At 39.3% G+C, this 11289-nt stretch overlaps 1 protein-coding gene across 1 annotated transcript; it reads right to left on the bottom strand.

The window, feature by feature from the left end:
* Positions 1-4559: 4559 nt before the first annotated feature.
* LOC140873564 (uncharacterized) lies at positions 4560-10663 on the bottom strand. The gene is made up of 3 exons (XM_073276735.1): positions 9410-10663; positions 9239-9313; positions 4560-5507 (listed from the first exon to the last, which is right to left on the bottom strand). Exons 1-3 carry the CDS (start codon positions 10661-10663, stop codon positions 4560-4562), a joined length of 2277 nt encoding a protein of 758 aa, XP_073132836.1.
* Positions 10664-11289: the final 626 nt, after the last annotated feature.

Genomic DNA, 11289 nt, shown 5'->3' with positions numbered 1-11289 from the left:
CAGCGGTTTTTATGGGTTTGATGAACCGTATCTTTCAGCGTTATTTAGATGAGTTCGTCATTATCTTTATCGATGATATTCTTATCTACTCGAAGAACCATACTGACCATGCAGAGCACTTGAAAACCGTATTGCAGATTTTGCGAGTTGAGCAGTTGTTTTCCAAGCTGTCGAAATGCGAATTCTGGTGAGATCGAGTTGTCTTTCTCGGTCATATTATTTCTGAAGATGGGATTTCTGTCGATCCCAGCAAGATTGAAGCGGTTATGAATTGGCCTAGACCGACATCAGTACCTGAGATCCGAAGCTTCATGGGTTTAGCGGGTTATTATCGCAAATTCATCGAGGGTTTCTCGTCTATTGCCAAGCCAATTACCCAGCTGACTCAAAAGAATGCGCCTTTTGTCTGGACTACAGATTGCGAGGCTAGCTTTGTTGATCTGAAGAGGAGACTGACCAGTGCTCCAATTCTTTCTATTCCGAAGGGTACTGGAGGTTTCACAGTCTATTGTGATGCTTCTAACCGAGGATTGGGTTGTGTTCTTATGCAGAATAAGCATGTGATAGCGTATGCATCAAGGCAGCTGAAACCGCACGAGACTCGTTATCCGGTTCATGATCTTGAACTAGCTGCGATCGTCTTTGCTCTGAAGATCTGGCGTCACTATCTTTATGGTGAGTCTTTCGAGATCTTTTCTGACCATAAGAGCCTTAAGTACTTGTTTTCACAGGCAGAGCTGAATATGAGACAGAGAAGATGGTTAGATTTGTTGAAGGATTTCGACTGTGAAATCAAGTACTATCCGGGGAAGTCTAATGCAGTTGCAGATGCCTTGAGCTGAAAGCTTTGTTCTTTATCTCTTTCTACTATCGGTGTTTCTCAGTTGATCGATGATTGTTGCACTTCTGGTTTAGAGTTTGAAATAGATAGGGAGACTATCAGAGTGTTTGCTATTCAAGCCGAGCCAGAGTTTTTTGTTGCAATCAGAGAAGCACAGAAGTCTGAGCCGAGCATCCAGATTTCAGTAGAGAAAGTCAGATCGGGTCATCAGTCTGAATTCCTGGTTAGAGATGATGTTTTGTTCGTGAATAACCGTATTGTTGTGCCTGATATTTTGGAGTGGAGACAGCGTATTCTCCGAGAGGCTCATTGCAGTCGGTTTAGTATTCATCCTGGAGGTCGTAAGATGTACAACGATCTGAAGAACCAGTTCTGGTGGAAGAGAATGAAGAGCGACGTAGCGAGGTTTGTATCTCGGTGTTTGAATTGTCAGCAGGTGAAAGCAGAACGGAAGCAACCAGGAGGTCTGTTGCACAGTCTATCTGTTCCTAAATGGAAGTGGGATCACATTTCCATGGATTTCGTCACGAAGCTACCACGATCCGTTCGAGGATGCGATGCCATTTGGGTAGTGATCGACCGATTGACAAAGTCTGCGTGTTTTATTCCATACAGGATGACGTATCGTCATGATCAGATGACTGAGTTGTATGTTAGCAATGTTGTGAGACTGCATGGTGTGCCGAAGTCGATCGTTTCAGACAGAGATCCTAGATTCACTTCTCACTTCTGGCACAGTCTTCAGGGGGCACTTGGTACTCGATTGCATCTGAGTACAGCTTATCATCCTCAGACCGATGGACAGTCAGATCGGACTATCCAGACGTTAGAGGATATGCTGCGAGCGGTAGTGCTAGACTTTGGCACTAGTTGGCAGGATTCTTTGCCTCTTGTTGAGTTTTCTTACAACAACAGCTTCCAAGCGAGTATCGGTATGGCGCCTTTTGAGGCATTGTACGGTAAGAAATGCCGATCTCCGTTGTTTTGGGATGACTTGTCCGAGTCACCAGATTTGGGACCAGATATGCTTAGAGATATGGCAGAGCAGGTTAAGATCATTCAGACCAGAATGAAGTCAGCTCAAGATAGACAGGCGAAGTATGCGAATGTCAGACGTAGACCTCTGAGTTTTGATCAGGGAGACCGAGTCTTTCTGAAGATTTCACCTTTCAGAGGCACTGTTAGATTTGGGAAGAGAGGAAAGTTATCTCCGAGATTCATCGGTCCGTACGAGATTCTTGAGAAGATAGGCGATCTTGCCTACAGGCTTGCACTTCCTCCGTCTTTATCTGGTATTCACGACGTTTTTCACGTCTCTATGCTGCAAAAGTATCATCCAGATCCTTCTTATATTCTTCAGCCTGACGAATCCGAGTTAGACGAGACTCTGAGCTACTTTGAGCGATTCAGATCCTTGATCGGAAGGAGAAACAACTCAGGACCAAGTCGATTCCATTGGTGAAAGTGCAGTGGAGCCGTCACGGCGTCGAGGAAGCGACTTGGGAGACAGAGTCTGACATGAGACAGCGTTTTCCAGAGTTATTCGGATGACGTGAGTTCTTCTTACTGTCTTTAGTTCTTTATTCTATCTTATGAGTTGTGATTCTTGTTGATTTCGAGGACGAAATCTCTTCTTAGTGGGGGAGAATTGTAACGCCCCGTTTTTATCTTAAATGAGTTTATTTGAGTTAATCGGAGATTACAGAGTTCACGAGCCGACTTGATTTTGATCAGGGTCCTTTTTGCAAAAATTGGATTTTTCAGGGACTAAAATGCAATTATTGGATTTTATATATTATCTACACTTGGAATTGATTGAGAATAGTCTTCATCTTCTCCTCCTTAGCCGTCTCCCTCCATTAGAATGCCTTCAAGCTTTTCCAAGCTTTCAGATTTCCTTCCGAGCTCGATCCGGCCGTTGGAAATTATTTCTGAAGGACTATTATCGATCACTGCAGTGAGAGCTTTGTTATATCGTAAGTTTTTCTACGATCAGATACATTCTAGTTTTTGGATGTTGTTAGAATCGTTCTAGATTCGAGTATGTTGTTCTCTACAGAGTTCTGATCGTCTATTATCTGTCGGTTTTGAATTTGAGTGACGTTCGGATTTGTTATGATTTTTGGAAGCCATTTTCAAAAATTGTGATTTGAGATTTGTTGGGATTGCCTTGTTTTGGTTGTCTTAGAATTGTTATGAGGTTATATCTCTATTGAACTGCTATCTGCGTTGTCGGTTTGTTCAGTTTATAGCCGTTATGCCGTCGGTTTGAGTTTTGGGGATTTCGAACCGTCTTTGAGTTGTGATCTTGGCTTGTAAGTTGATCATGGTTATTGATCTTTGATTTGTATCTGAACAAATTCGTTTGGAGTTTGTCAAGCCCAGGGTTAACAGCATTTGTTCGTTTCAGAGATTTGGACGAAGAACGGTATAGATAATTACCTTGAGCCTTGTTGTTGTTTAGATTGGTTAGACTTTGATACAATCTTTTGTTGTAGCTTCCCAAAAGTTGGAACTACTGCCATCGATAGCGGGATAGCATACTCGGGACAGTTGGTTCTCGAGTTTCCCTTAAAAGCACATACTTGCATCTACACTTGTTCTAGCATGAGGAACTTGTGTCTTGTTGAATTGCTTGAGCTTTTATTATATGGCTATGTTTTATATTCTGTTATGCATTCATCTTGAGCCAACTTTGATTTCAGCGGGCAGAATAGCCCTTTTTGTTTAGACGTTTGGGAACTATAATTGAGTGGCCTAGGTCGTAGTCATTTCGTCTAGTGCTAGCATACTCATTATAGTTGCTCAAAGTCTAGAGGAGTGGGATACGTGGCACTACCTTGATTGGAAGAGTCGGTGAGTGGTTACGTGATCTCATCCTCGGGATCCCAAAAGCACAGCAAAAATCCCTCGTTTATCAGATTTGATATCCCGGTTTAAAGACATGCATTTCATTACGTTGTTATTGATTTTGTTGTTGTTTTGAAAGCATGTTTGTTGTTGTATTACTTGTATGTTGCTTTTACTGGGATTATCATTCTCACCGGTTATCCGGCTATTGCTTTGTTTTGTATGTGTACTTGGCAACAGGTGGGGCAGGATCAAGTCAGAAGAGGCATGGTTAGCTTTGAGGGAATGATGTAGAAGTGAGACTCGGTTTAGAAGTCTTGTTAGCATGACAATCTAGTTTATGTTTTGAAGCATGTTAAGAACTTGAACTTGGATTGGAAGTGGTCTTGCTTGTGGTTAGAACTCTTGTATTCTGTATTTGGATTGTAATAGCTAGCATCGATGCATGTTCTTCACTTTTATGTATTTAAATGCTATGTTGTTGGATATATAGTAGTTGGATCATGTTAGAGTTCTTTTGGTTATGTTATTGCACTTTTGGAGGCTTGTTTTGAGCCAATTCAGCAGGCCATGCGAGCCCGTGCCTCGGGTGGCGCGCCCACGCATCCCGCACTACGTTTCGGAAGTTTTGGGCAGAGCTTCAGGCGCGCCCGCGCGAGGGCTTGGGCAGGATGCCATGCGCGCCCGCGCCCCCTTTTAAAAAAATATATATATTGTTCTTGGCTTTTACTTGCTTATTTATTGAATTACTCCTTTAATTGTTGTTTAGAACCGAGGTCTCACATCTTGCCACTTCCGTGCCAAGAAAGTACCTCAATTTTCACAGGTCCTTCATTTCAAACTTAGCTGCAAGATTTCTTTTCAGCCTCTACATTTCTTCTAGATCATCTCCAGTAAGAACAATATCATCCACATAGACAATAAGAATAGTTATTTTTCCATCTCTATGCCTATAAAATAATGTATGATCAGTATGAGCCTGCAGAAAATCAAGTTTTAGGATTGCCTTAGTGAACTTGTCAAACCAGGCTTGTGGGGATTGCTTTAAGCCATATAATGATTTCTTCAACCTGCAAACCTTACCATTCTTACTTTTCTCATCAAAACCAGGTGGTAGTTCCATGTATACCTCTTCCTCAAGATCTCCATTCAAAAAAGCATTTTTTACGTCCAATTGATACAGTGGCCAATCTAGATTTGTTGCTAAAGATAATAAAACTCGTACCGTATTGATCTTTGCAACTGGCGCAAAGGTTTCTTGATAATCCACACCATAGGTTTGTGTATATCCCTTTGCAACCAACCTTGCCTTGTAACGTTCAACTGAGCCATCAGCCCTATATTTAATTGTGAAGACCCACCTATAGCCAAAGGGGATCTTTTCCTTGGGTTTCTGAACAATCTCCCAGGTTTCATTCATTTCCAGTTCCTGCATTTCTTCTAGAACAGCTTGTTTCCATCTGAAATCATTCCAAGCTTCTTGTATTGTACTTGTGACTTTAACGCTTGACAGATTTGAAATCAGTGCCTGAATAGAAGCTGACAAATGTCCATATGCCACATACTTAGCCACTGGATGTTGAGTACAGGACCTGGTTCCCTTCCGTAATGCAATTGGGATGTCAAGGTTCGGAGAAGAGATATTCTGAAGTTCATCTATAGTATTTTTTGACCCAGATTCCGAGTTGGAGACTTGGCTGCCAGGAGTCTTTGGTTCTACTACCTTGTCCGGATGTTTCTTTTGTGAGAAATGCAAAGGAAACGGCTGAACTAATTCTCCCCCTGCCGTTGACTGACCCGGAGTAGGACAAGAAGGCTGCGAAATTTAAATTAGGGTTGTTTTGTCACACAGTGGTGAGGCTGGATAAAGATCCCATGTATACTCCCAAGCATTTGGAAGAACTAACTCTGAAATTTTCTCCCCGGTATCAGGGATGAGGGCGGGGGCTGAATTTTCCATCGGAAAGAAAGGTTGTGTTTCGAAGAATGTGACATCCCGAGAAAGAAAATATTTCTTGAGAGTGACAGAATAAAAACGATAACCTTTTTGAGTGGAGGAGTATCCCAAAAATATACATTTGTGTGACCTAGGATCCAATTTATTACGATTCTGCTCATGAATATGTACAAAGGCAGTGCAGCCGAAGACTCTGAGATTTAAGGAGGATGACAATCTATTTTCAGGATATAATTGTTGAAGACAATCAAGAGGGGATTGAAAGTTGAGGACACGGGAGGGCATTCTATTTATCAAATAGAATGCTGTTAGAACAGCATCACCCCAAAAACATTTAGGAACATGTGATGTGAACAAAAGAGCACGTGCTACTTCCAATAAATGACAATTTTTTCTTTTCAAAATTCCGTTCTGTTGTGGTGTATTAACACAAGAACTTTGATGAATGACACCATTATCGATCAAGAAGTTGTCAAGTATAGAGTTAAAAAATTCAGTTCCATTATCAGTACGCAATATTTGAACAGTTGCATTAAATTGCGTTTTGATCATGGAAAAGAAGGATCGGAAAATTTGTGCGGCCTCGGATTTTTCCTTTAAAAGATACACCCAACAGACATGGTCATCAATAAAAGTAATAAACCATCGTCGATTAGAAGTAGTACACACTCGAGAAGGTCCCCAAATATCGCTATGAATTAGAGTAAAAGTGAAACGACCCTAACTTTATAATTAATAAATAAATATGCGGAAATTTTTTTTTTTTTTATATATATACTTACTAAATAAAATATGCACATATATGCCCATACATACATGCACAGAATAAAGAGATTTAAAATAAATAAATAAATAACTTAAATAAAAATTGCATTCTTTAAATAAAATAAATATCTGAATCAAACATTTAATTAAAAATACTGCATAAGAAAAATGATGTAAAATTTGCATGCACTGAAAATATTCAAATAAAATATTCAAAACCACAACCACTGAAAAATAATTAAAAAGTGTAACATGCTGACATAATTAAAACATGCAATGTGACTCAGACATCTATCACGGTCACGGGGTCACTGCATGTCCGCTCATATGTCCTCGCCGCCGGTAGGAGCTACATCCTCCTCTACGAACTCACCTGCACCATACCAGTGTAGTGAGCCTAGAGGCCCAACATGCTAACATAACAAGGGTTTAAAATAATTTAAATTACTTTGATACTAATACATAACATATACATGAATGAGCATGCTTAAAAATATCATGGCATAGACATAACTTAAATTAACTTAAATAACATAATACATAAACATTGTTGAGCAGTTAAATTTCTAACATCGCATGGTTGTATCCGTAGTGTAACCTTAAATCATACATTAAATACTGATCAGCGTGGAAACCAACGTACGTGGCGGTGACGAATCAACTCTTAAATTGGCAGTAAACTGCCCTTCAATAGTTCACATATGGGGACGAATCCCCCTTAAATTGTCACACTACTTCAACTTCCAACATAAAATATTTTATTATTGCTCAACCTTAAACATTTAATTATGCATAAAATTATTTCATGAATGCATGTACTTAAATAAAATGTGTGTCCTTCATATATATTTAATTTAATTTCTTACTAACATATAAATATTAAAATAAATTCAATGCATAAAATAATTAAATATATAATCAGGACACATGCAAATTTCTCATGGATTGTACTGGACTGCTGGCCCTACTCTCAAGCCCAATTACTTAAATCTGGCCCATTATCATGTTTAAGCCCAATAAAATTATTCTAAGCCCAATTAAATAATTAAAGCCCATTAACAACCAATTCTGGCCCAATGGGCCCAAAAGCCCAAAGACTGGCCCAATAACTTTCACGGGCCCTAAAGCCCATAAAAATTATTGGACTTACTTAAGTAAATTAATTTAAATCCCAAATAATTAAAATCAACCCAAAATAATTAAATGAAGCCCAATAATATTTTAAGATTTAATTAGGCCCATTAAACCTTTAATTAAACTTAAAACTTAAAAATAAAAATACCCGAGCCCAACTAACTTAACCCGGACCCGGACCCAACTAACTTGACCCAAGACTTGACTGACCCGACCCGGACCTAACCACCCGACCCGGACCCTTCAAACCCTAAAACCCGAACTGCCCTACCCTCAACTCCCCTCGGTCGCGAGCAGCAGCCCTTCTAGGGCTGCTGCCGCCCTGCTCCGGCCGCCCTTGGCCGGAGCCCCGCCGCCCAGACGTAGCCCATGTCTGGGCGGTTCAAACCTGGCCCCTAAACCTAACCCATGCAGCCTGGACCACCGAACCCGAAGCCCATTTCCCGAAACCCTAGACTGTGCACCAAGGGAGGCCGATCCGCACCAATCGACTTCCTGGGGCCGTTTGGCTCGAGCCACTCGAGCCATTCGGTCCAGACCCTCCTCACACTACCTAGGACTCTGACCAGCAGCCATACCAGCCATGGTGGACCTGAAAATGTGAGCATGAAAAAGAAAAACAAGGAACCTTGCGCATAAAACCGAAACAACCGAACCATTTTCTGAAAAACTTGAAAGTTTTCGATGCATACACAATCCACACAACATAATATCTGATAGGTACGAAAAATGGAAGAAAATCATGTCTTGCACCGAAGAAAACGATTGAGCAACGTACGTAGAACGTTTCCGGGACGACGGGACGACGAACACTCGAAGTTTCGAAGGAACTCGGCTATGAAACCTCCTTGGAGATGTCTGGCCGAAGAAGATGATGAAGATGGTGGGGTGAGGAGGCTGAGTGAAGGGAATCGGTTGTGGGGTTTGGGTAGATTAGGTTTGGTTTTTGATAAAGTAGGTTTTTTTAGGAAATTAAATATATTAATAAGGATCTTAATAAATAAAATATATAACTTAAAAAAAACTAATTAAGAAAAGAAATCTGATAAATAACTTAAATATATTAAAATCCCGAAATATCAAATTAATGAAATTTTAAAAATACTAAAAAGTCAATATTTTGGCTTATTTTGAATAAAATGGACTCCTAAAATTATATAAAATTAAATACTAAAAATTTTGAGGTAATAAAACTCAAAATAATATTTTAGGGCTCTAAAAAGGCTCATAAAATAATTTGGATAGAAAGTTGTCATCTCGTCCGTCCACGGTCCCGTCTACGCGATCAAAAATAATTAAATACTAAAAATCATAAAAATCACTAATTATGGGTTAAAAGCTTAAAAATAAATTAAATCATGCACAAATAATTCACATAATTATTTAACCCATAAATCTAAAATTTAAATAATTAAATATCCTAATTATGCATGCGGATTTATGTATTTAAAATACCGGGTGTTACAAAAAGGTTTAGAAGGCTTATATGAATGGGGAGGTAAAGGAACATGGGTATGCTTTGCTAATTGACAAATTTCACATTGAAATGAATCATTATTTCGAAATAGAGAAGGAAATAAACGTCTTAAATACAAGAAATTCGGATGTCCTAGTCTAGAATGCAAAAGAAATATATGTTGTTTGCGAGAAAGAGAAGAATCCCCCCCAGCTGCCTTAACATGGTGACTCACGATAGGTTCATCTTGTAAATAGTAGAGACCAGAGACCGCATTAGCACTTCCAATCCTCTTTCCCGAGATCTGGTCCTAAAAAATACAAGTAGATGGTGTAAAATAAGCAAGTCAATTCAAATCCCTAGTGAGTTTGCTGATGGAGAGTAAATTGCATGATAAATTTGGCACATGTAGAACATCCTTAAGAACAATTGAGTTACTGAGAGAAAGAGTGCCTACACCTTGTACATGAGTATAAGACCCATCGGCAATTTTAACCTTTTGATGAATTTTACAGTGAGTGTATGATGAAAAAAATTTCTTACTTGATGACATATGGTCCGAAGCCCCAGAATCAATGATCCAAGGCGTACCCTTTGTAGTTAGGTCACTGAGGACTGTGAATTTGGTACCTTTGTCAGTCAAGTTCGAAAATCCAGCTGTTCCAGATAGAAGTTTGCAAAGTTGCTCCATTTGTGCCGTTGAAAAAACTGCATCAGATTTATTTTCATCTACCTCTGAGTTGGCAGAAGCTTGAAAACCCCTTTTTTCAAGATTTTTGAACTTGTTTGGAACCCAATTCGCCGGTTTTCCATGTATTTTCCAGCAAGTTTCAATAGTGTGATATGGTCTCTCACAGCGTTCACACCAAGGTTTGCCATTTTTCATATGGGAGTCGGAGCGACTCTCTGGAGTGCGTGTCACAAGTGCTGTATTTTCTGTAGATGGTAATGTATGAAGCATCACCCTCTTTCTGCTTTCCTCCCTTCGAACCTCCGCAAAAACCTCATCGATTGATGGCAATGTCTTAATCCCTAGAATACGGCCACGAACCTCATCCAATGAGCGATCGAGTCCCGCGAGAAAATCATAAACCCGGTTCTTAGCCAGCATCTTGCGATATAGGACCCCGTCATCTGGATCATTCCATTTACAAACAGTGAACAGATCCATTTCATGCCAAAGTTTCTTCAGGGCACTAAAATATTGGGTGACCGTACCATCCCCTTGTCTCATGTTTCGAATCTGATTTCGCTGTTCAAACACTTGAGAGGAGTCTTCGAGATCAGAATATGCCAAGGTTACAGCATCCCAAATATCTTTAGCAGAGAGGTGGAAGAGATAAGTTTCTCCAATGCTTTCTTCCATCGAATTTATAAGCCACGCCATTACCATTGAATTTGGAACGTCCCAATTTTGATAAGTGGGATCAGTGGCAGAGGGCGGTGAAATTGACCCATCAAGATACCCAAATTTCCCTTTGCCTCGAATCACCAATTGAACAGAACGAGACCATTGAAAGAAGTTTTTGCCGTTGAGTTTGTGATTCGTAATTTGAAGGGATGTGGATTCAAAGGTAACAGTGGGGTTAAGTCCAGAGACCTTCGAGGATTTTTCTGATTCTGGATTCTCTAGCGTCCCAGAAAAGGCCATTTTGACCATCGGTTACAGCCTTTAATTTTGCTTTGATACCATAAAGGCTAATAACCATGAAAGAGACGATAAACAAGGCATAATTATTTTATTCAACTCTTCAAAGATAGATATTATACAGTCTGATGTTTCAGAATATATAAAGACTTCTACAACTAAAAGATAAGATATCAATCTAATTTAAAATTAAAATAAAGAGATAAACCAAGCTACTTATCCTAACAATCTTATCAACAATATATATATATGCCCATACATATATATATAATGTAGTCAAAATAACTTTTCATAAAATAATATACAATATATAAATACATATTACATGCAATAACATTAAATTAAATACTTAATCATGATAAAATTCTATGCATGAAAATCTCATAACATAATACTTAAATAATATTTCCTCCACACATCTATGCATACGTAAAACGCATGCATACGTAAAAATATCCCATCACCATGCAAACCATGAAATTAAAACATTAATAAATTCTAACATGTGCGGAATATAAAATATTGTTTAAAAAATGATTTCCTCAAAAATGTATCATCCAATGGTCACGGGCTGAACTAGCTTCTCGGACGCTCATACGCCTTTACCGCTAGTTGGGACGACATCCTCATCTTTAAAC

This window comes from Henckelia pumila, unplaced genomic scaffold (assembly GCF_033568475.1).
Source record: "Henckelia pumila isolate YLH828 unplaced genomic scaffold, ASM3356847v2 CTG_652:::fragment_1, whole genome shotgun sequence".
In the NCBI taxonomy this organism is placed as follows: domain Eukaryota; kingdom Viridiplantae; phylum Streptophyta; class Magnoliopsida; order Lamiales; family Gesneriaceae; genus Henckelia; species Henckelia pumila.
This window is presented reverse-complemented; position numbering and strand designations above follow the sequence as displayed.

What these genes read in the sequence shown, in the direction of transcription:
- LOC140873564 (XM_073276735.1), bottom strand. Translation starts at nt 10,663, where the DNA reads ATGGTCAAAATGGCCTTTTCTGGGACGCTAGAGAATCCAGAATCAGAA. An exon ending in TTCTTAAGGATGTTCTACAT is followed by an intron (nt 9,314 to 9,409) that starts GTGCCAAATTTA and finishes TGTATTTTTTAG; the next exon opens with GACCAGATCTCGGGAAAGAG. An exon ending in ATTTACAAGATGAACCTATC is followed by an intron (nt 5,508 to 9,238) that starts GTGAGTCACCAT and finishes TAAATTTCGCAG; the next exon opens with CCTTCTTGTCCTACTCCGGG.